This window comes from Mustela erminea, chromosome 9 (assembly GCF_009829155.1).
Source record: "Mustela erminea isolate mMusErm1 chromosome 9, mMusErm1.Pri, whole genome shotgun sequence".
Taxonomy (NCBI): Eukaryota; Metazoa; Chordata; class Mammalia; order Carnivora; family Mustelidae; genus Mustela; species Mustela erminea.
In genome coordinates, this window is record NC_045622.1 from 38,004,369 (window position 1) to 38,030,345 (window position 25,977).

Genomic DNA, 25,977 nt, shown 5'->3' on the forward strand with positions numbered 1-25,977 from the left:
CCGATTTCAAGCTTAAAAATTTATCACAGAGAGGTTTATTCTGCTTACTAAATGATGACAGAATGCTTATCACCTAATTAACTTGTGTGAAATTAGCATTCAAAATATGTTCTGTAAGGTTTTATACTCTATCCTAGAGAAGGGTCTCAAATATGGTTCTGTACTTCTGAGTAAGCTACAGAGGAAAACATTACTAGTTATAACCTTAAAAACCTATCAGGTTCTCCCAAATTATTTCTTGCACTATCCAGAGAACTTTTTTCCCACCTATCTTCATAAAGAGAACCCTTTCAGTTAAAAACAAAATTCTTCAGTTATTTCCCCAAACATCTTTCCCTGTGGGTTGATGGTACAATACCAAAACTCAGCATACTACAAACAGCTCTCTAAGGAGACAAAACTGTGTTGCAAATACATACTTCTCTGGCTTAATCAAGGAATAAAATCTAAGAAGTCCCCTAAAGTTGAAAACTGGCAAACTATAGTTTGGTCTGACAAACTTTTTAAAAAAACACTTAATTTTAGGGCGCCTGGGTGGCTCAGTAGGTTGAGCAACTGCCTTTGGCTCAGGTCATGATCCCGGACTTCCAGGATCGAGTCCTCCATCAGGCTCCCAGCTCCTTGGGGAGTCTGCTTCTCCCTCTGACCTTCTTCTCTCTCACTCATTCTCCCTCAAATAAATAAATAAAATCTTAAAAAAAAAACAAAAAAAACCCCAAACACTTAATTTTAACTTACAAACAATAAAGTACACAAAATCTGAGAGTACAGCTTGAGGAATTTTCCATATACCTATGTGACACCATCTAGATCATTATGTAGACCATTATGTAGAACACTGCCAGCACCTGGAAGGCTCCCTCATGCCCCTTCCTGCTCAGTACACCCCTAAACCACTGTTCTAATCTCAAGAACAGATTAGTTTTGTCTGTTTACCTTTTTTTAAACTTCATAAAAATATGGTATTATAGGGGCGCCTGGGTGGCTCAGCGGGTTAAAGCCTCTGCCTTTGGCCCAGGTCATGATCCCAGGGTCCTGGGATCGAGCCCCGCATCGGGCTGTCTGCTCAGTGCAGAGCCTGCTTCTCTCTCTCTCTCTCTCTGCCTGCCTCTCTGCCTACTTGTGATCTCTGTCAAATAAATAAATAAAATCTTAAAAAAAAAAAAATGGTATTATACTCAGGTATTCTTTTTTGCCTGGCTTCTTTTAATCATTATTAGTCTGTGACTCACTCATACTTAAGAAATTAAATTTGTAGCCTATATTTAAAAATAAGGATCTTTTAAATCAATGGGATTCCTAGATTCTTCTGAAAAGTCAAGAGAGCTGACAACATAGAATGAGCAATTCCAAATGCGATCAGCAGGAACTGAAAAGTAACTGTCCCTTGACATAAAGCAAGAATTGCAATTCTGACAAACTAGAGATCTGAGTATTAGTCCCAACTTAAAAACTGAAAAAAGCTGGATGAAATAGTAAAAGTATCTTCCTTAAAGGCACTGCTGATCTGGTGAGGAAATCAATGATTCTTCAGAGGCCAGAAAGAAAGTATAACTGGAATTCTGGAGGATGTGAACCCTGAACCCATCTTCTGATGTTTCTGACAAACCTTACACTGTTTAGACAGCAGTCTAGACACAGGAGATAGGGATAGAACCTACAGTCTACTAGGAGTCTCACCTGAGGAGTCGAACAGGAGACCCACATAAAGCTGGAACCTCCAAGGGCTACCTATCCACAGTGTTGGATAAAGATTTATTAAGAAAGCTTGAGTGGTTTTGAACAAAGGCAGTGTTTGTAGGTATGTGGGGAGAAAAGAGATCAAAATAAAGAGAACTTGATCTCTAAGGAGACGTGAAGTAAAGAGGGAGTTGCTATAGGTAATGTTCACTGGTCTGGCTTAAATATTATCATTCACTAACATGAGGAAGACAAGATTCCAGTAAGCAAGAGAGGTTTAAATGTATCGTCATACAGGAGTTTTAAGTAGCTATTGGACAGCCAAGAATGGTGGGACAGAGGTGAAGTTTAGAAGATAGACTGAAGTTTGTGCTACTCATCATTGTATATGAAGTACTTAGCACTAATTAATACAGTAGGATCTTTGGTGATTTGATCAAAGTCTAAAACAATGCTGAGCCTTCAAAGGAATTCAGAATTGGGCATCTAACTTAACCTAAAGTCTTCAGATTATATGTATATGTGAACAAAATGACTTTCCTCATATGTATACAGAGAAGATCTTTAATGAAGAAAATCTAGAAACATGGCTTCCTTCTTCCATCACTCCCCTTAGTATTAGTCATTTGTATGCACTATAATTAGACTAGAATTTCCTGTTGGCAAATTAGGAGCATTTTTTTTCTAGGAAATATGGTAATGTTCAGCTCAAAAGGAGTTTTACCTTCTGCTTCACTGGAACATATTGTTTCGGCTTCTGTAACTGGACTATTTTCAGTTTCTCCTAAACTTTCTTGTTCCATTGAAAGGTCCAGTTCTTCATCTTGGATCTGATCAGTCACAGTGGGCAAAGGTTCCGGTTCGAGGTGCAAAATCAGGTTTCCTTTCACTTCTCAGTAAAGAAAGAGAGAGAGAGCTTTCCATTCTGAAATGACTAAAAAGAACTTGAGCATAAAATTTTAAAGGCCACTTCTTCCCCCCCTTTTTTTTAAAAAAAGATTTTATTCATTTATTTGGGGGTGGGGGAGAGAGAAAGAGAGAGAGAGAGACAGTGACTACAAGCAGGGGGATGGCAGGCAGAGGGAGAAGCAGGCTCCCTGCTGGTCAGGGAGCCCAATGTGGGAACTCGATCCCAGGACCCTGGGATTAGGACCTGAGCCAAAGGCAGATGCTTATCCAAATGAGCCACCCAGTTGTCCCATTAAAGGCCATTATCACTCTAAGTTTAAAATATGAGGCCGTCTTTCAAACTGAAAACTTATCCCAAAATAAAAACTGCTTTGTTCAAATACAAATGTATCCCCCCCCCCCAAATACTTAGAAGCACTGCTGAAACCGTATGGAATGTGGAAGAGTCTTACTCCTGTCTGCATTGTACATGTCTTCAAAGGCAAATTCCAGCTCTCTCTGCCAGTCTTCTTTCATTTCACTGCGTTTGTATGGAAGCTCAATGAGTTGTGGTGGCATCTGTGCCACAGTCTGTCTCCTACGTGCCAGGTCCTCTTGTTGGAGTTGTTTCAGTTCTTTCATTAGTTTCTCCTGAGTCTTCAAGAACAGAGGGACTTAATCAACAACAGTTCGGTCACAGACTTTAGTCAATAACATTAACGGGAAGGGAAAAGTGGAGAAATCGTGACTAACAGGGACTGGACTTCTCTCCCTGTCCCTCCTGTGTTCTGCCACAAAAAGACATTAACTATTCATTCTGAATAGTTCATGTCTGAATGTTTCATACTGAAACCCAGATACCACGTGAGATGCTAGAAACACAATCTTACTCTTAGCCTAGAGATCAAGACACAGGTAATTAGTACTATGTTAGTATTATGGAAGGATAGTATCAGTTAGGCCACAAATCTTCCAAATTGTCTGCTGTGTACAGGTCTCCTTTCTCAGGATGGCTGGGAAGGGACAGTCTCTATGAGCTGCCATGGCTCCTGCAATGTACTTTGTTCCAGTTCTCCCTGAAGCCAGCAGCATGTATGTAACAGGCCCAGGCAAGCACCAAGATCCACAGCAGCTGGCCTACCAAGTAATTGTCACTTCACACTTTTACAAATCCCCATGATGAAAGGGGATATCTTTAACCTCAAAAGAGCTGGCTAATATGAAAGTTTAAATACAGTGTTTTAGTGAGGTTATTGAACTATATTTTGGTGGTGAAGGACAAGTGAGGAAGGATAAGGGAAGACCTCTCACCCCTGACTTCAGGATTTAGCCAGATATGTAAGGACCTATTTAGCCAGAGGCTTCCATCCAGATTAAACAATAACCTTGTTGTTTAACCCTTAAACTATCCCTGCCCCCCTGTCCCCAAAGGACTTACTCAAAAACAAGTCAGGGAAACCAGCCCCAGGTAACAAAGCCAAAATACAAGGGTGGGTCAGGCCAGGTGGAGACACTGGATCAGTGGGGGGATGCATACTGTCTCCCTAGTTACGAAGAAGTATGGGCCCCGCCCTTTGGGCACCTTTTGGGCGCCAATTCTGACCAAGATGATAGGCTGGTTCAAAGGTCTACTATAGGGTAAATTGTAATTCAGTTGGTCACTTATGTGTGACCTAGCATGACTGTGCAGCTTTCTCTGTGTGTTACAATTTCACTGGCCCAACCACATGGCCTTTGCCCTTAAAAGCTAGTCTGTGAAGTCTACCTTCTTAACCACTAAGCAGTATGATTTATGGAAGAATGCATTCAGTTTATGATTGCTTTTCACACTTTTTCCTATTGGTTTAAATCTTAGATGAGAATTACTGCTAATAATTCAGACAATCAGTTATTTTAGTCATAATTTATTCCCAGTTTATAAAATCTAAAAAATTTAAGGGAGGTCATGTATAAATCAGTTAAAATTACACCAATGAACTTTAAGGCCTGTAATTCCCACAGAAATACTTAAAAACTCACTCTTTACAAGTGTTTGAAACATCCAAATGCATTAATCAAATACAGAAGAAATGGTCTGACTTTGAAAATGAATCATTTTTATGCTTTGTTTCAGGATACACACTCACTGAATTGAATAAGCAGGAGAGAAGTGAAGCTAAAATTATAAGCCAGTCTTCATTATACATATTGTATGGCTCTATGACATTTCTCAAGGCTCCCGGAAAGCCAGGATCATGACTCTACCTTTGAATCAATACTCTGCCAAGCCAACAAGTGCTCTGTGCAGTAAAGAGTTAATAAACAGAATCCTAGAATCTGCAGAGCACAAATGCAACTCATTAAATGGGAAAAGCAATTAATTTCTTTTCAGGCCATTTCTGTCTGATGAAAATATTAAACTTTTAATAAATTCATCATGACAAAAACTTTTAGAACAGCAATATACTATGACAATTGCTTCACCCAATCTGAATTTGAAACAGGAGGTAAAAGTTGGGAGGCAAAGACTGTTACTTTCACATTCTTCATACCTCTGTACTTTGAAACCATTAATGATTAACCATTAATCAGTTAGTGCTATATAGTCTATCAGGCCGTCTGTCTACCAGCAGTGGTCCCAGCCAGAATTCTTACTTGAGCCAAATGGATCTTTTTCATTGCTTGAAATCCCCGCGCATGAGCCTTCTGATACTGTTCCATTCTCTCCTGTGCTGCCTGTTTTTGTCGTTCTTCCAATCTTTTAGCTTCTTCTTCAGCAGCCAAATGAGGATCTGGCTAGCAGTCAATTAATAACATTTTAGACAATTTTAAAAATTGTGAAATAAGGTGATAACTAAAACATGACCTTAAAGTCATGCTTTCCTACTTACTGTATTTTTAAAGGCCCACAATTACCAAGCACATGTATATATGAAAAATATCAAATTGTCAGTGAAAGTTTGGCAAGTTGGTTCATTTTAAACCAGATCACACTATTTTCATCCACACATTTCTCCATCGCTGTTTTGTTAAGAGATTCCAGTAAAACAACAGTGCTGTAAGCACTCACAAAGCCAGCAGTTAAGAAGCCATAGACAGCAAAGGTCATTGAGGGAAGCACCGGGATTGGACTTTGCCTTCCATTCAACATCTGCTGCTTGATTTCAATCTCAGGAAGGCCAAATCACCAAACAACTACTTGAATATAATTTCTAACTTCTCAAAAATTGTGCATCATCAATGATTACATGATTGTACAGTCAGCTATCATCTCACCAAGTTAACAAGAGCAAGTCAGCGGGACAAGGGCACATAACCTGGATTAACTATTATTCTGTGAATGTTCACTTTCAAATACAGGTAAGCATTCCAAATGTAACTTAAGTAAACATCTTATGTTATTTTACATGTAAAAATTCTTAGATGAAATGATGATGATTATGAAGGCTATCATAGTTGACCCTTAACATGGGTTTAAACTGTGCAAGTCCACTTATACAAGGGTTTTTTCCAATAAATATATGGGAAAATATTTTGGAAATGTTCAAGAATCTGAAAAAACTTGCAGTTGAATCATGGAGCCTGGAAATACTGAAAAATTAAGAAAAGTTAGGTATGTCATGAATGCATAAAATATAGGTAAGGTACTAGTCTAGTTTATCATTTATTGCCATAAATACATAAAAATCTCTTATAAAAAGTTAAAAATTTATCAAAACTTACACACACAAGCACTTATACACCAAATGTGGAAAACATTCACAGTCAGGAGAAATGTAAAACAAACATAACGATTCAGTATTTAAGTCCTAACAGAATACATAACAGTTAATTTTAGACCACATCCTGTTGCTATGGCAGTGAGGACTAAAACACTGTGTGACACTAATCATTTCTGCATGAGCAATTCACCTTTCCAGTAAATTGCATATGGTGGTAAAAAGTGATGTCTCGTGGTTCCTGTGTACTTTCCATGGTGTTTGTATGAGTGCAATACCATCAACTTCGAATAACATCATGGAACTCTACAAACTACCACTAGTGACCCCGGAAGTGCTCCCAAGAAGCATTACTTGAGAGAACTGTAAAATGTAGGGTAGTAACCACAAAAGCAAGTTAGCCACAGAATGAAGTTATTATTTCTACGTGATAGTAAGACTGAGGTTGTAATAATAATTCACGATTTTAAACAAATCAAGATTTATTCTTATTTCTTAAAAGTTAATTCTACAATGAGAATACTCATCTTAGGTCTTAATAGTGATTTTAACAACTGCCATTAAGCAGTTCACCAAAATGTGCATCTGCTGCAATCTAAACTCCACAGGACAGCTCTACTGAGAAAGTCTGTTTTCCCAGGAGCCATATATATCCAATATGAAAAGAAATTAAAATCCAGTTACAAAGAAATAGCAATTTCAATAACAATGATTATTATTTCTCACTCGCAAGACTGGCAACACTTTCTGAACCATAATCATCCATACAAGGGAATGGAGAAGAGTATGATGACTAGTTCCCTAAGTTGCCAATACTTTTTACAAGGCAATTTAATGATCCATATCAAGTATCTGTATCAAACGTTATATAGTTTGAAACCAGTAATTTCTCTTCTAGGAGTCTACTCTAAACATACCTCAGAGCTGTATACAAAAATGTACAAGATTATGTTTGCATTATTTACAGAAACAAAAAGAAATGAACAAAAGAACAATGGTTAAATTTATCATGAGATATTAAGTGCCTACAAAAATTATGTTTTGAAAAGTGTATGTTTATACATAAAGGCCATAATAAATTCATTAATGTATTAATCACATTACTTTTAGGTTATGGAACTGTAGTCGTTTTTCCTATGGTTTATGCCTATATGTATAGTTCCAAATTTTTCAGAGAACATGTATAGATATAACTCACTTCAATGAACAGAGAAACAAAGTGAGGATTGTAAACAACTCTAAGTCAATCACCTGCTCTGTGTCCGTCTCTCTGCTCACAAAAGTGCAAAGATGATGATAGGTGGATCTACCAGTTTTCACATTAGAAGTTCTCTTTAGTTCAATGTTCTGAAAAAGGACCATAGACAATGGATTATTAGGTTAACAGTATTTTCAATTAAAGCTGGACCCAATAAAAATAATTTTGTATTTAATCAGTTATCCTTAGTCATTTTTCTCTACATGGGCTCTCTTTTCATTACCTGGAATCTAGGTTTAAAAGCTAGATCATATTAAGGCAAGACCAGGAACTCAGGGATGCTGTACACCACACCACAGCAGGAGGCACAGCGGCAAATTGCTCCCCTATTACAGATTCTAAGTTTGATTACTTGGTTATGGTGCTGCATGCCCAGTGATGAGAAAGTTGTCTTTTCTTTTCCCAAACAGAAGTAGGACAATGGATAAATGTAGAAGAATGGTAGATTCCTGCCTGGTGCCGAAGTATCAACTCCCAGATTAATCGGTCATTGAAAAGAGAAAAATATACCTTTATGATAGAGATCTCTTGTAGTCACCACCATAGCCAAATGAGAAAAAATAGAATATGAGAGACTAGTCTCTTCAAAGAGTCTGAAATTTAAAAAAAGCTGACTATGGTTGCGTAAGATAATGTTCTATACTGAGAGAGAGAGTAAGACAAGATAAGCAAAAGCAATGGGTGAAGCCCAGCTGGATTCTGGTTTAAAAAAGAAAGAAGTTGTAAAGTAAAACAACTTAGGGACAACTGGAGATCTTGATTATGGACTGCATATTAAGTGGTATTAAGAAATCAATGTTAATTTCCTTAGTGTAATACTCTGGTTGCATAAGAGAATGTCCTTATTCTTATAATAAGGAGTATAATGAAGTATTCAGGGTGAAATGTCATCTCTACAATTTACATTCAAATGTATATGTTTATACTATTTGAAATCTATACACATGTATAGATGTAAACAACTATTCACTGTGTTTTCCTTTGAATTTCTCTGTATATTTCTCTATATATTGAAAATTTTCATAATAAAAAGTTGGGGAAAAAAGCACAACTACACATTTGCACATAATTCATACTTGCACTTATGCAGATGTCTTATTTGCTTTATGTAAAAATGTGACCCTGGCTTGACAGGCATATTAGGAATTACAGCAAAGGAAATCAAAAGGCATCATGGATAAAGTACTCCTTGCCTTTTAACACCATACTGAGGGAGTGACTGAAATCTGACTCTCATTTGAATCTTGCATCAAATGTCGGCATGGCAGATGGCTCCACATAAAAGCAGGAAGGCTGACAAAATGAAAGGCTTAAGGCAATATCTGGTACTTATGCTGATCTTACCTACAGAAAATATACTTGTATATACAGTGAAATCAGATATCCCTAGATTTATGGGGTTTTTTTACTTCCTCTTTTTAGATAAAAATAACTATGTAATTGTAAGACTCATCCAGATAGCCATTTCAGTAACTACAACAAGCTATTATAAAACAAAAGAACCAATACCTTTTAAAATTAATTTCCACTTTACTCAATAAATGTCTTTTTAAAAATACGCTCAAAATCACAAAAGCACACATATTACTCCCACAGAGAAACAGACTTCTCTCATCCACTTTATGTAATCTTGTGTAAATTTATCTGACCCTAACTTCTTTACCTGTGAAGTAATGACTATTTACAAAACCCAAGTCTTGAATGTGAAAAAGTCGATAGTGCAAATAATCTAGTTTTTTCCTCTGTAGATAAAGGGAATTAAAAAAGAAGAGCAAACGAGTTATAGTTTTTAAAAAGTCAAACATAGTTTTTGAAACAACTAAAATAAATTAAGACAATTGGTGAAAACTAAATAAAGACTGAATATTAGGTATCAGGAATATCAGTACTGTGCTTTTATAAAAAGTACTTACACATCAGAGATATACACTAAAGAAAGGGCAAAATCATATCTAGGAATTTTTTTTTTTTTAAAGATTTTATTTATTTACATGATAGACACAGATCGTAAGTAGGCAGAGAGGCAGGCAGAGAGAGAAGGAGAAGCAGGCTCCCCACTGGGCAGAGAGCCTGATGCGGGGCTCGATCCCAGGACCCTGGGATCATGACCTGAGCCGAAGGCAGAGGCTTTAACCCACTGAGCCACCCAGGCACCCCTCTAGGAATATTTTTAAATATTCCAGACATATTCATGTGTTACCTGTAAGCTTAAAAATTAAGTTTAAACAAACGAAATTTTGAGCTGCACTGAATTCTAACAGTAAAGAAGAAGTATTACAACCTAGTTCTTCTCAACATTCAAAATAATTCACCTCAAAAAGAGCTGGGGGTGGTGGTGGCAGACTTGTAATTTTGGCCGATCTCTCTTTTTCCACAAGCAGTGCTTCCTTTCGAGCTGTTATATGCCTTGAAAGACAAGAGATGCCCTAAATTAATGTCTCAGGTAATATTAGATCACAACTCTCAGGGATAAAATATAAATGCCACAGGATATCAAGAAATCCTGATCCCATAGGCTTAATATGCTCTTTAATAAACAATCCCATAGGCTTAATATGCTCTTTAATAAACAATCTAGGGGTGCCTGGGCGGTTCAGTAGGTTAAGCCTCTGCCTTCAGCTCAGGTCATGATCCTAGGGTCCTGGGATCAAGTCCCACATCGGGCTCTCTGCTCAGCGGGCGGCCTGCTCCCCTCCTTTCTCTCTGCCTGTCTCTCAGCCTACTTGTGATTTCTGTCTGTCAAATAAATAAATAAAATCTTAAAAAACAAAACAAAACAAAAAAAACAATCTATACACACTGGTCATGTAAGAAAATGTGTACCAAGTAAAAGAGGTGTATCTTTAAAGACATAAAGACCTTCGGTGAAACTGACCCAATAAACATCTAATGTTTCTTCATTTAAAATAGTGCAGTATAAAACTGAGAAATGTTGATAAAGATGGGACACCATACAAAATGAGCATCATGGACTGGTAACAGGCTCCACCAACTTTACAACATGCAAAAATGATTTGCCAAGAGTCTAAACCTCTTTTCATGTTCTTAATTGCACTGATCTTTCTTTCTTTTACATCAGAGGCAGACAGTTGGGGAACATGCATTTTGAGCTAGCTATATATTTCTCCAGAAACTAAGTAATTGCTAAAGTCACTGGAGAAGAGAAAGCTCCCGTGTTACTTTGTACACTTAGGTAAACCATACCTCCACTGTTTTTTTTTTTTTAAAGATTTTATTTATTTATTTGACAGAGAGAGAGAGATCACAAGTAGGCAGAGAGAGAGAGGAGGAAGCAGGCTCCCTGCTGAGCAGAGAGCCCGATGCGGGACTCGATCCCAGGACCCTGAGATCATGACCTGAGCCGAAGGCAGTGGCTTAACCCACTGAGCCACCCAGGCGCCCTCCACTGTTATTTTTTAAACCAAGTTTAACAAACCAATGGATATACCATATGACTTGTATTTAATAATTATGTTTAACAGTACCCGGTATGTTCTCTACTTCTAGTCATATCATGTTTCAGTGGAAAATGGGATGAATTTCATTATTACTTTACCAGGTTTTTTGTTTCGCTAGTTCTTCTTTTTTACTCTTTTGTAATTTCAGAGCTTCTTTATGCCTCATTTCTGCTTTCCTTCTTCTTTCTGCTGCCCGCCGTGCCAGAGCATTCAAATCAGGTTCCTAAAAATATATATTACTTAAAATGTCATGTTAAACAAGATTAAAATGCCAAACATAAAAGTAGTATCAGTGGTTCTCTAGTCAGGGCAAAATCATGAAGGTATTCAAGTAACTAAAGTTTGAGAAACTGCATTGAAGCAGTTTCTTCACTGAAACTGTGTAGATGGGTCATAGTTTCTATCCATTTTTTCACCCTGTCTTTTTGATTGGAACATTTAGTTCACTTATATTTAAAGAAATTATATTGGGGTCATAGTTTCTATCCATTTTTTCACCCTGTCTTTTTGATTGGAACATTTAGTTCACTTATATTTAAAGAAATTATATTGATAGGTACTCAATACCCCCTCCACTCACTGAAGCACAAAGTTAATGGTGGCATAAGTAACATTATAAAAACCAGATGTCACAATCTAAGGCTATTACTAAAAACACAGAGTAAACTCAAGGAGCAAGAACATATTTCTTAAAGATACTTATTTTCCTCACTAATTGTTTGATATCAAAGACCTGCCTTCTTTGGAAATAGGTTGCTTATTTTGTGCAACTATCTCTGGGACCACAATCTAGTCTTTTCCAACCATGACTCACAATAAACAAAACATGGTCAGGGAACAGTGTTAAAGTTCTACTTCGTCTTTCTGAAAGTCATTAAAGAATTTTTACTATTTGTGCATGAAATACAAGTGATTACAAAACATTCAACTACACATGTCTTAGAGGTATGAAGAATCATAATAAAATGGGAAATCTGAATTCACCCCAATGAATCTGTCCAAAATGCTTAAAACAATCAATTTTTGGCTCAGAAGGTTGTTTTATTTACCCAGATAGTTAAGGACTGGAAGAGAATAGTTCCACTTTAAACACCACATGAAGACAGTGACTCTTACTCGGAAATGCACCCAGCAGTATTACTGTAATACATGAATACACCAAAAAGTTGAGGCAGGTCTGCCAGGGCAGCCCCAACATGGAGCACCCCGGGAAACCCAGACTGCTCCAGTTTAGTCACCTTGCTAGTATGGTCCTAGCTGAGAGCACATGAGATCCCTGGTCCATCCCAAGCCCACTCTAGTTGTTCCATCAGGGTGGTCCCACAGCGCAGCACACCTGGCCCCGTCCCATGACTGTAGGAGCTCCACTTGCTAACCAAAGCTACCAGTCACATTCAGTCTGCACTGGGGACATTCCTACCTAAGACCAGTCCCTCAAGACCAGAAGAAGGAGCTGTTCCACTTAATTCCCAGAAACAAACACAGAAAGTCAGACAAAATGAGGAGATAGAGGAATATGTTCCAAATGAGAGAACAAAGCAAAACCGCAGAAAAAGAACTAAACAAAATGGAGACAGGCAATATACCTGGTAAAGAGTTAAAAGTAATGGTGAGAAAGATGCTCCCCAGATTTAAGACTGGATGAATTCAGTGAGAACTTAAACAAAGAGAGAAAAAATTAAAAAAAAAAAAAAAATCAGAGCTGAAAAATACAGTAACTGAAATGGAAAATACACTAGAGGGAATCAACAGTAAGTTAAAGGATGCAGAAGAATCAATCAGTAAGCTGCAAAACAGGGTAATGGGAAGCACCCAAGCTAAACAGTAAAAATTTAAAAAATAATAAATTAGAAAATGAGAGCAAGTTAAGGGACCTGAAACACTAGCAAGTGTAATAGCATTCATATTATAGGGATCCCAGAGGAGAATAAAGGGGCAGAAAACGTATTTGAAGAAACAGTGGCTGAAAACTTTCCTAACCTAGGGAAGTAAACAGACTTCTAGGTCCACAAGAGGGCATCTAATAACATTAAACCAAGGAGTCACACACCAAGACACGTAATTAAAATGTCAAGAATTAAATCATCATCATGAAACCAGCCTTACAAGTAATGTTAAAAGGACTTAAGTGAAAAAGAAAAGGCCATAATTAGAAGTGAGAAAACTATAAAAGGAAAAGATTCCAATGTAAAAGCAAATATATTGTAAAGGTAGTAGAGCAATCATTTATAAAGCTAGTATGAAGATTAAAGGATAAAAGTAGAAGCATCAGTTGTATATACAATACTTAGGGGACACACAAAATAAAAAGATGTAAAACACTACCTCACATACAGAAAATATGAAATGGGCAGTAAAAATGTAGCGCTTTTACAACAAAACTTAAGCAACCATCAACTTAATATAGACTGTTATATACATAGAACACCATGTATGAACCTGATAACCACAAACCAAAAACCTACAACAGACACACAGAGAAAGAAATCCAAGCATTAACACTAAAGAAAGTCATCAAAACACAAGAAAGCAGGAGAACAAGAGAAAGAAGAGAGCAAGAGAAAAGGAAAGGAACACAGAACTACAAAAACAATCAGAAAACAACAAAATGGCAGTAAGTATGTACCTATCAATATCATTTCTTTAAATGTAAATGAAGTAAATGTTCTAATAAAAAAGACAGGGTGAAAAAATGGATAGAAACTATGACCCATCTACATGCTGCCTATAAGAGACCAACTTTGGACCTAAAGACATACAGACTGAAAGTCAAGGGCTGGACAAAGATATTCTATACAAATGGAAATTAAAATAAATAAATAAAGGCAGGGCAACAATACCTATATCAGGCCAAAACAGACTTTAAAACAGACTATACCAAGAGACAAAGAAAAACACAACATAGTAAAAAGTGATTAACCTAACAAGAGGCTGAAACAACTGTAAATATCTAGGCACTTAACAGAGGAACACTTAAATACATAAAGCAAATATTAACAGACATAAAAGGGAGAAAGTGACAGTAATACAATAGTAGGAGACTTAAAAGCCACTTACATTCACAGATCATCCAGAGAGATGGACTTAAAATATACAGAGATTACATTCCATCCCACCCCCACACCCCCCAAGAAAAATGGGAGAATACACATTCTTTTTGAGTGCACATGGAACATCCCCCAGGATAGAACACACACTGGGGCACAAAACAGTCTCAATAAATTTAAGAAGTTAAATCATAATAGGAGCTTTTCCAACCACAACAGTATGGAACTAGAAATCAATTACAAGAAAAATATTGAGGGGCACCTCAATGACTCAGGTCAGTCAGACTTTGGCTCAGGTCATGATCCCAGGGTCCTGGGATCCAGCCTCACATCAGGCTCCCTGCTCAGCAGGAAGCCTGCTTCTCACTCTCCCACTCCCTCTGCTTGTGTTCCCTCTCTCTCTGTCAAATAAATAAAATAAGTAAATAAATAAATAATAATAATAAAATCTTTAAGAAATAAACTGAAGAAAAAAACCCCCACCAAACAAATGGAAAATAACATGCTATTAAACAACAAAGGGTAACAAAGAAATCAAAGAAATAAAAAACAAAACAAAACATAGAAACAAATGAAAATGGAAACACAATGGTCCAAATTCTTTGGGATGTGGAAAAACCAGTTCTAAGAGGGAAGTTTATAGCAATATGGGCCTTTCTCAAGAAACAAAAAAATCTCAAATAAGTAACCAAACTTATATCTAAAGGAACTAAAAACAAGCAGCAAAGCCCAAAAGTTAGTAAAGGGAAGGAAATAAAGATAAGGATGGAAATAAATCAAACAGAGATTAAAGGAAAAAAAAAAACAATAAACAAGATCAATGAAACTAAGCTTGTTTTTTGAAAAGAGAGACATAATTGAGAAACATTTTGCCAGACTCATCAAGAAAAAAGTTCATTCAAATAAAATTTGATAGGCTGGTGGCTCAGTTGGAAGTGTCTGCCTATGGCTCAGGACATGATCCTAGGGTCCTGGGATCAATCTGCATCAGGTTCCCTGCTCAGAAGGAAGCCTGGTCTCCTTCTCCCACTCCCCCTGCTTGTGTTCCCTCTTTCACTATGTCTCTCTCTGTCAAATAAAAAAATAAAATCTTTAAAAAGTAAAATAAACTAAAATAAAAATAAAAATAAAATTTGAAAGAGAAGTTATGCCACAGAAAAACAAAGGATTAGAAGAGACTGCTATGAAAAATGATACACCAACAAATTGGACAACCTAAAAAAAAATGGATAAATTCCCAGAAACAACCTTCCAAGATTAAATTAGGAAGAAATAGAAAATATGAACAGACTGATGACTAGCAATAAAACTGACTCAATAATAAAAAAACTCCCAATAAATAAAAGTCAAGGACGAGATGACTTTTAGTGAATTCTGTCAAACATTTTAAAAAGTTAATACTGACTCCTTCTCAAACTATTCCATTAAAAAGAAGAGAGGGAATGCTTCCAAATTCATTCTACAAGGCCAGCATAATCCTGATACCACAACCAGACAAAAATTGCAGAAAAAGAAAATCAGATCCATCTATACCTGATGAACATAGATGTGAAAATTAACAAAATATCAGCAAACTGAATTCAACAATACATTAAACGGATCATTCACCACAATCATGGATTTATTCCAGGAATGCAAGGATGGTTCAAGAACCACAACTCACATTAACAAAACAAAGGGCAAAAACCATAAGATCAATTTCATTAGAAGCAGGTAAAGCATTTGACAAAAATCAACATCCATTCATGATAAAAACTCTCAACAAAATAGGCTCAGAGGGAACATATCTCAACATAATTAAGGCCATTTATGAGAAACCTACAGCTAACATCATACTCAACTGTGAGAAGTTGAAAGCTCTTCCTCTAAGATCAGAAACAAAACAAGGATGTCTACTCTATTATTCAACATAGTACTGAAATTCCTAGCCACAGAAATCACACAAGTAATAAAGGCATCCAAACTGGAAAGGAAGAGATAAAACTGTCACTATTTGCAGATGGCATGGTTTTACATATAGAAAACCCTGAAGACTCCTCCAAAAAGCTGTTATAATAAATGAACTCAGTAAAGATGCGGGACACAATTAATATACAGAAATTTGTTGCATTTCTTTACATTAATAACAAAGCAGCAGAAAAAGAAATTAAGAAAATAATCCCATTTGCAATTACATCACTAAGAATAAAATATCTAGGAATAAATTTAATTGAGGTGAAAAGACCTGTACTCTGAAAATTAAAAAACACTGGTGAAAGAAATTGAAGATGATATGAATAAATGGAAAGATATTCAATGTTCACAGACTGGAAGAACTCATTTGTTAAAATGTCCATACAATCCAAAGCAATTTATGAAGTCAATGCAATCCCTAACAAAATATCAATAGTATTTTCCACCAAACTAGAACAAATAATCCTAAAAGCTACATGGAACCACAAAGACCCCAAATAGCCAAAGCAATTTTAAGAAAGAAGAACAAACCTGGAGGCATCACACTTGCTGATTTCAAACTGTATTACAAAGCTATAGTAATCAAAAACAGTATGGCACTAGCACAAAAACAGACATAGAGATCCATGTCTCTATGTCAACAACAGAGAGCCCAGATATAAATCCATGTTTACATGGTCAATTAATCAGCAATGAGAGGCAAGAACATAAAATGAAGAAGAGACAGCCTCTTCAATAAATAGTGCTGGAAAAACTGGACAGCTGCAAGCAAAAGAATAAAACTGGACTACTTTCTCACAACGTACACAAAAATTAACCCAAAAGGAATTAAAGACCTAAGCATAAGGCTTGAAACCATTAAATTATGAAAAGAAAACATAAGTAGCAGTTTCTTAGAATCAGTCAGCTTTATTTTTCTGGATTCGTCTCCTCAGGCAAGGTAAACAAAAGCAAAAATTGAAACAACTGGGACAACATCAAACTAAAAAGCTTTTTCACAATGAAGGAGAACATCAAAACAAACAAAGAAACAAAAAGCCCAACTTACTGAATGGGAGAAGGTACCTGCAAATGATATATCAGATAATGCATGAATATACAAAATACATAAATAACTCATATAACCAAAAACAACAAAGATCAAATAATCCAATTTCAAAATGAGCAGAGGATCAGAATAGTTTTCCAAAAAAGACAAATGGCTGGCTAACAGACACATGAAAATGATTAACATCACTAATTAAAGGAATGCAAATCAAAACCACAATGAGATACCACCTCATACCAGTCAGAATGGCTAGTATCAAAAAGAAATAACAGGGCACCTGGGTGGCTCAGTGGGTTAAGCCTCTGCCTTCAGCTCAGGTCATGATCTCAGGGTCCTGGGATCAAGTCCCACATCGGGCTCTCTGCTCAGCAGGGAGCCTGCTCTCCCCGCCGCCCCCCCTGCCTGCCTCTCTGTCTACTTGTGATCTCTCTCTGTCAAATAAATAAAAAAGAAAAGAAATAACAAGTGCTGGTGAGGATATAGAGAAAAGGGAATCCTGTTGCACTATTGGTGGAAATGTAAATTGGTGCAGCCACTGTGGAAAACAGTACAGACGTTCTTCAAAAAATTTAAAAATAAAAATACCAAACGATCTAGAATGGGAACGATCTAGAATGGGTATTCAGCCCCCAAAAATGTAAACACTAATTTGAAAAGATATATGCCAAACAAAGATATGAGCCAAACACAGATGCTTAACCAACTGAGCCACACAGGCGCCCCTGCACCCCCATGTTTGTTGCAGCACTATTTATAATAGCCAAATTATGGAAGCAGCCCAAGTGTCCATCGACAGATATACAGATAAAGAAGATAAGGTGTGTATATATACAATGGAGTATCACTCAGTCATTAAAAAAAAAAAAAAAAAGATCTTGCCATCTGCGACAGTATGGATGGAGTTTATAGGTAATGTGCTCAGTAAAATAATTCAGAGAAAGACAAATACCTTATGACTTCACTTGTAAAAAACAAAACAAATGAACAAACAAAAAACCAGAAACCAACTAACAGAGAATAACTAACTGGTGGTTGTCAAAGGTGAGCAGGCAAAGGAGGGGTGAAATAGGTGAAGGGGATTAAGAGGTACAAACTTCTTGCTTTGAAATAAGTCACAGGAATGAAAAGCACAGCATAGGGAATATGGTCAACAGTATTGTAATAACTTTGCATGTTGACAGCTGGTAACTACATTTATCAGGATGAGCACTGCATAATGTATGTAATTGCTGAACCACTATGTTGTGCACCTGAAATTAGTATAATACTGAATGTCAACTATAATTTAAAAAAATAATCACAGAAAACATAAATAAGTTCAGGCTGGCCAAAACAAACCCTATACATGCATGCATACCACAAACAACTTTTACTCATACCCATTACCAGACAGGTAGTCAAATAAGCACTCACATTTTCTTTGGCATGTTGGTGTCCCTCTCCCATACTTCTTAAACTTGCCAAATATAGCTTTTCCAAGTTCTTTATTTTCTGAGTTTGTGATTCTTTCCATTCTGTCCTTAGTTCCTCTGCCAAACGAGTTAATTGCTGATTTCTCCTCTGTTTTATGTCTTCTCTTATCTGTAAAGCGATACCCCTTTCTTGTTCTCGAACCTAAAGAATGCATATTTAACAGATTATATGAAAAGAGGCTTACTTCAAGTTTTTTTGGAAAGCTATTTGGAAATAGGAACTTAAATGAATTCTCCTCAGGTGTATCAATTCTCCCGAATAGTCATATTAGATAAGGCCCACGTGATGTGGAAAATCAAGCAATGTAAAAAAGTTAAGATCTCAAGACTACTTCTAAAGTTCTCTAACTTATTAGCTATTGTCTTCTCCTCCTCAACCCAAGCACCAACAGGACCACCATTACCATCGTAATAACTGTTAAGAGCTTAAGTTGCTAAGGATGTTCAATAAAATTTATAGCCCAGGGGTGCCTGGGCAGCTCAGTTGGTTAAGCAGCTGCCTTTAGCTCAGGTCATGACCCTGGAGTCCCAAGATCAAGCCCCTCGTCAGGCTCTCCCACCCAGTGGGGAGTCTGTTTCGCCCTCTCCTTCTGACCCTCCTCCCACTCGCGTTCTCTCTCTCCCTTGCTCACTCTCTCTCAAATAAACAAAGTCTTAAAAAAAATTTAAAAAGAATAAAATGTCTAGCCCAGATACGTATAGATAGAGCCAGATGAGATGTCCATATTTGTGGTATATCATCCCCAATTTTAGATAGAATGGCACCTAAAACATGCTTCACAAGGGCTTAACTATATTACTCTGAAAAGACTTCTAGAAAATAATCTACAACTTCTTAATAAATGTTACAGCACCTAATAATCTTTCCAGCAAGTCTTCCTCAAAGCCATTCTTATCTTCCTACTCTAACCTTCATCAGTAACATGTTGTCTGGAAAATGTTTAAAGAGCCATTTTCCAGTAATTATCAAGTCAAATAATCCCTATCTTCAAACTCTTCATCTGTTTACCATTTCAGCCCATTTTTCCAAATTTTCCTAAATTTGTTAGTACACAAGAACCAGGGCTCTTAAACAACCAGAAAAGGGTTTTAAGTGCAACCTTCAGAATTCTCTACTGTAATAAAAACACAAATAATTTGGGGAAGACAAAGAATTAGAAATCTTGTTCCAGATGAATCTTACCTGCAGCAATCTTAGTTTTCGTCGTCTTTCATAATCTTCCTTTAAAATGTAAGCTTCCTCATTAGGACTCAATCTCAGCTTGCCAGCATTCCCTACCTTTCTTTTCATTTCCAGGTACTTTAAAGTTTCTGAATTAAAAAAAAAAAAAAAAGTCTATTTAAACAGGGCAGCAAAGATCAGAACAACGTTTAAAATACATTTACTACTTGACATTTAAAGGACTATATATACACAAAATAATTTGGGTAGACTGAGGCCAACTTATATTTCAAATTACAATTATTAACTTCAGCACTGAAGTCGATGATTCTCAAATTAGGAGACGGGGTCAAGTGGAGGGTGAACCAGAATTACTTGAAAAAGTTTTTGCCCCTGACAGCAGAGTACTGTTTACCTACAGTATCTGGGACCTTACTTACTTCCTACTGGGATTTCCAGAGCTACATTAAATGTAGAAAAGCACAAAGACTTAAGAAAGTGTTTTAGCAAAGAATAAATGTTTTCAGCATGATGATTTTACACTTTAGAACTTTGAGAACTTGTTCACAACCAACAGGACTGCTGCAATTGCAAAGGGCTCCTAGCCCCCAGTTTCAACTCCCAGTCTATTGTTTATAACTTGATGACCAAGTGTCACTGTATCTTATGGAATCACATCAACCCCTCAACAATTCTTTAATAATTACAATGGTGTGCTTATTTCAGATCAATGACCACTTTAAAAACTTCTCTGAGAATGATTGTGTTGCTCACAGGAGTCAGGTGTTAGGTCCTATTAATGCCACTGACATTCAAATGTTCTCACTCTCCTCTCTAGATTACAACACGGATACTTACATCTTTCTGAAGCTAGCTGAAGCTCCACTCATTCATGAAACTGTCCTCTAGTAATTTTTGCTTCACCTACCCACCATCTCATTCCTGACTTGCCCACCCAGAATGCACATTATCTTCACACTCAATGTGGGGACCAATCTAATGCTGTCTTGGTATTACTTTGCCCTCATTTTCCATCAATTACACTCTGACTTTTCTAGCTAGATTGCTAAGAACTGAAGGACAGAGGTTATAGTTTTATTTTAATATTCAAGTTAATTTAACAAATAACAACTATCAGGCAGTATTTCACATACTATGGACAGATACTGTTTTGGGCTATAAGGACTTCAAGTTATCTAATAGGGACAATCAGACTCTTCTGCCCAAAAGAAATAATTGCTTTCATCTGAAAATCTTTTCCAGTAAGTAACAGCAGTTAAAGTGCTGACTGTCTTCCTCATTTTATAATGAAGAATCAAAGGCCTCTTGTGCTAAAGGACTTGACCTAAGTGACAGGATCTAATGCCAGACTAAAAAGAAGAATCTGGTTTCCTTATTCCATGTGGCTCCTAACTTTCTGATATGCTAAAACATGTGGAATGAGGAAATTTTGTTTAAAATGGTATCTTTTGCTAGTGGGGATTGACGAATAAGGAAAGACAGAACAAAGAAGAGAAAATGACCAAGGTTAAATTCAGTCTTAATAATTTTTCTGAAGGTCTCTGAATTCATATTGAAACTATCGAAACTAATTCCTGCTAAATCTCAGAGAAAGTATCATGGGAAAAAAGGACAAAAAAGAGAACATACTGTAAAATTCCATTTACACAATCTACAAAAACAAGCAGACAAGATTAACCCATGATTGGTCTTGTTAAACAAGGGTTAAAACAGAGGTCACCTTTCTGTAGATTAATGACTAGAAGGGGGCACAAATGAGCCTGCAGGGATGCTAGAGATGATCTGCATTTTGCTCTGTTATGATTACACATCTTGTATACTTATGTAAAAATTCCCCAAATGATAACACTTAGATTTGTGTGTTTTAAGTTTATACCTTAATAAGAAAGGGGGAAAAAACCTGTCTTTTCAGATTGTTGTGCGTATCTATCATCTCATTTGCTTGGGGATTATAAGGAAACATAGATTTGTTACTTTTACCTCCTGAGATGTGGCAGAGTAATTTTTCTCTTGCATATAACTTCCTTAATTTTTTTAACTTATTTGGAAATAATTTCAGATTTAGAATTTCCATCTACTCTTTCCCCAGTGTCTCTAAACATCAATTACAGCACAATGATTAAAACCAAGAAACTGACACTAGCACAATACTTCTAACTAACCTACAGACTTTATTCAAATTTTGTCAAGTATCCCACAAACATCCATTTTCTGGACCAGGACCCAATCCAAGGACATCCCACTGCTTTCGACTGTTGTGTTATTCTGGGTCCTCCAAGAAGCAGAGGACAAGACAGGATTAAACCTCCGAAGATGTTATTAGGAGAAATGCCTGTGTGAGGGAAAATGAGGGAGCTAGTAAAAAGAGGGAGCATTCAGACTTCCATGCAAATATGACACTGAATGGAAGACAGGAAAGTTGGCAAGATGACTACCCAGTAAGGTCTTTAGTAAGACCTCCCAGAGTTAAGGAAAAGTCCCTACTTTCTAAGGAATAGGCCTGCCTGAATGTCCATGCCATATTCTATCATTGGCCAAAAACAGTCCTGGGGAAGCATCCATGCAAATGGATTTCAGAAACTGAAGGTCTGTGAATTACATTCTCACAGCTGTCGAAATTGTCATGTCTCCCTGGACTTCTCCAATCTGGGACGGTTCTTCAGTCCGTGCCTTTCTTTTCAACCTCCCGACTTTTAAAAAATACTGGCCAGTTACTTTGTAGAATGTCCCTCAATTTGGATTTGCTTAATCTTTTCTTGTGGTTAGACTAAGATTACAAATTTTTGGCAAGAACACCAAAGAAGTGATGACACACCATTTCTTAGTGCACTAAATTACCTTATGGTGTCTTAACACTACTGGTGATGTTAATGTCTGATGCATTAACTATAGCATTAACCGAAAAGCATATTCTATTGTCACTATTCCTTCTACACTTACCAACTGGAATCCTACTGTGAGGAAGAGCTTCCCCTGCTCCCTCTTTCATTTATTAAGCCATTTATTCAGATCAGTATGGATTTTTAAATTCTGTGTATTAATACTACCCAGGAACAGATGATATTAACTCACCTTTTAAGATTTTGTCCTGAGAATTAAACAGCACTTGGCATATCACAATCACAAAATACTGAACTTAGACGATCTCTGTTCAAGACTCATCACGACCATTTACAGCAGGAAAATACTGACCAAGTCATTTAAGTTACTGTGGTGTCGCTTTCTTAAACTATATAATGGGAATCACAACATCTACCCCAACAGGTTGTTCTGATGATTACGTGACTTAATATGAAACTGCCAAATACTCTCTAAGGATTAAGGACTCAAATGTTCCCCACTGTTTTAAAAGCTCAGCTTGTGGCACGACTAACTACCTGAGGAATTAAAGGTGAGAGCAAAAAAGCACGCTCGCTCTCTGCAAGAAATAATTCCAGGCAGTGCTCTTAAACGGCTCCCGGGTTTCAGGACAAGTTCGGCGGGTGGGCTGGGGGCCCTGGGGAAAGAGCGGGCTGGACGCCTCGCGAAGCGCTTGCGGCAGCAGCCCGGAGGCCCTCCCGGCCAGCCCTGGTTAGGAAGCCCAAGGACCCCGCGCGACCCCACCTGGGGAGGGCGCGCAAGGCCACACGCGCCTAAAGCCCAGGAGCAGCCTCTGGCAGCAAGCAGCCGGTCTGCGTCGGGGGGCACCCCCCTTCCCCGCACTATTTACCGCCGCCAGCCCGACCCCAGCCAGGGCCCGGGCTGCGCCGCGCTCCCGACGCCGCGCCTTCACGGCATCCCCTCCCTGGGGAGCACACCCCCCAGCTCCTGGACTTCGGGAGGTTGTGCACGCCCGGGCCACGGGAAGCCGGCTCGTCCGTCACTCACCTGAAAACCGGGGGCCCGGAATCAGGAACGGCAGCTCAGACAGAGACCTCCCAGACGCCCGCGGCCCACCAGCTTCCCAGCAGCCGTTTGTGCGCCTGCGGGGCAGCCATCGCCAAGCTCCCGTCACTTCCGTCATTCAAACCGCCCGCCAATGGCGGGGCCGAGCGGCGGGAATCGGGCTAGTCCCGCCTCCCGCGAGGGCCGCTGGGACTGCCGCGCCGGAAAAGCCCGCGCACACGCCAAGCCCTACGTAGCGGTCCATTATTTCTCATACCTAACGAGGCTCTGAGGGTTTCTGCTTCTCTCTCACTGTGCCTGCTTTACACGTCAGGAGACAGAGGTCCGGAAAGGGGGAAATATTTGCCCAGAGAGTTGAGGGTGACTTTAGTTTTAGGCCCTATTATGAAGATGCCTTGGGATGGGTGTCCTTTTGTGCATTGACTGTAGAATTCATTTGGTTCTGTTCTTCTGCAGTGTCACAGCGTTCGTCAAGGGGCTCCGGCTCATACAGCAGTGAACCATATTGTGACAGTCTGTGCCTCCGGAGGTCTGATACATCTGCACCATGTCACAGTTACTATAAACTATAATCAAGGGATGAGAGCAGGTTCATATTTATTGAGCAACTAGTATGTGCCAAGTACAGTGTGGTAGGTTCAGGGGAGACAAGGGTAAATGCATTAAGGCTCCCATCCTAGATTTTGTAGGCTGGAGGTAAAACATGGCAAGAATCTAAGAATTAGAATATGGGGAGGGGGGAAGAGGGAAGTTGCTGACGTGATGAGATTTGGCATGGTGGTGGAGAAGAGGCCAGAGGTTATGAAGGCTGAAGGCAGGGAAACCAATTAGGATACGACTATAGGAAGTGAAAGATGATTGCAAACGAGGCCAAACATCAGAAATTGGCAGCTACCTGGCTATGGAAAGCAAAGGAGAGGGAGAAATCAACCATGATGCCTAAGTTCCATATTTGGCAACTGAGTGGATGGGGATAGCATCCTGCTAGAACTCAGGAATAGGAGCAGGTTTGGGGGGAGGGGGAGTAACGAGTTAAGCTTCGAATATTTTGAATATGAACTATTTATGGGATATAGACAAAGGATGAATTGCAGAAATATTTAGGAGGTAAAACTAGTAATACTGACAAAAGGATTGCATGTGAGGTTGAGGGAAAAGTTGAGAGTGAAGTTAACCTCACAGGCTACTAACAATGTTAAAGACGGTGCTACCAACCAAGGGAGAAAGCAGAAGTGGGAGTCAGTTAAGTGGGCAAGGTGATGAGCTCAGCTCTGGACATACTGAACTTGACTTAGGTGTGGAACATTTCGTGATGTGCAGTAAGCAGATGACTACAGTGGTAGACAGCCCACAGAACTGGGGTGGCATTTAGACTTGGGTATCATTTCCGTATGAGTGACAACCAAAGCCATCGTAGATAAGATCACTTAGTGAGGATTTGCAGAGTGAGAAGAGCAATGAACAAGGACCAAACCCTAAGGAACATCAAAACTTAAAGGGAGTTGGAGAAAGGAACTGCCCAAGTACCTGAAGAGATAGTGTGACCCCACCTCACCTTTGCAAACAACAAAGATGAATTAAGGAGGAATTCAGTGACTTGGTCAAAAGCGCATATAAGTGAAGGGTAGAATCAGGGCTAGAATTCCTGTCCTTATCCTAAATACTAGAATATTTCCTCCCTGTGTGCCTTCCCCATTTCCAGTTCACATTGATCTTGATGGACAATTGTATTTATTCTAAATATAGTCTTCAACATCCTCAACATAGACTCAGAGATACCCTCTTACACCCAACAAAAGATGTGCCCATTATTTCAGGCTGTGGGCTAGGTTTAGTGTCCACCTTGTTTTTCAAAAGCACCCTGCACCTTTTCCATCATGGCACTTACCAGTTCTTATTGAAATGAGCTATTTATGGGGCTCTCTATTGATTAGACTCAGTTCCTCAAGAACCAGTAGTGCATTTGTTCAGATGCTGGCCACATAAATCTTCGTAAATGTTTGCTGAGTGAATGATAAGCTTCCCTTCCCCAACCTGCATCCTGGGCAGAAATTCTACAATTGGAGACTTTGAATTAAGGTTTGTTCTGCCTTTAATGGAAGGCAATAAAGAATCAAAGCAAGCGCAGTGGACTTAGAGTTAGAACATCTGGTTTAGCATCCCAACTCTGAGATTTCTAGCTGCAGGGCCCTAAGCCAATGAGCCCTAGTTTCTGTTTTGATTCTCTGTTGTTGTCAGTCAAACCACACTAGAACGTCCACAATGGTTCACTCTTTATGGCTGGCATTGACTGTGTCAGTTGAAAGCTCAGCTGGAACTGTTGAATGGAATGCCTTCTTGTGGCCTTTCCTTGTGGGTTGATTTCTTACTAGCTGGATTTAAGAGGGAATATCCTCAATGTGAGCTT

At 38.3% G+C, this 25,977-nt stretch overlaps 1 protein-coding gene across 9 annotated transcripts in view; it reads right to left on the minus strand.

The window, feature by feature from the left end:
- The window catches only part of CEP295 (centrosomal protein 295), a 53,644-nt gene extending 29,892 nt beyond the window's left edge, over nucleotides 1–23,752 (minus strand). For 4 of the 9 annotated variants that reach the window (XM_032359148.1, XM_032359147.1, XM_032359149.1 and 1 more), the window contains exons 1-9: nucleotides 23,553–23,751; nucleotides 19,686–19,813; nucleotides 18,444–18,644; nucleotides 11,081–11,205; nucleotides 9,837–9,930; nucleotides 7,518–7,613; nucleotides 5,203–5,343; nucleotides 3,042–3,225; nucleotides 2,405–2,572 (exon numbers count right to left, since the gene is read on the minus strand). In XM_032359148.1, the coding sequence (XP_032215039.1) occupies nucleotides 2,405–2,572; nucleotides 3,042–3,225; nucleotides 5,203–5,343; nucleotides 7,518–7,613; nucleotides 9,837–9,930; nucleotides 11,081–11,205; nucleotides 18,444–18,644; nucleotides 19,686–19,813; nucleotides 23,553–23,688 (1,273 nt within the window). In that variant the 5' untranslated portion in view covers nucleotides 23,689–23,751. Of the gene's footprint in view, nucleotides 1–2,404; nucleotides 2,573–3,041; nucleotides 3,226–5,202; nucleotides 5,344–7,517; nucleotides 7,614–9,836; nucleotides 9,931–11,080; nucleotides 11,206–18,443; nucleotides 18,645–19,685; nucleotides 19,814–23,552 lie in introns of those variants that run through there. The other 5 variants (XM_032359145.1, XM_032359146.1, XM_032359150.1 and 2 more) reach the window with 5 other exon arrangements.
- Between the last annotated feature and the right edge of the window lie 2,225 nt (nucleotides 23,753–25,977).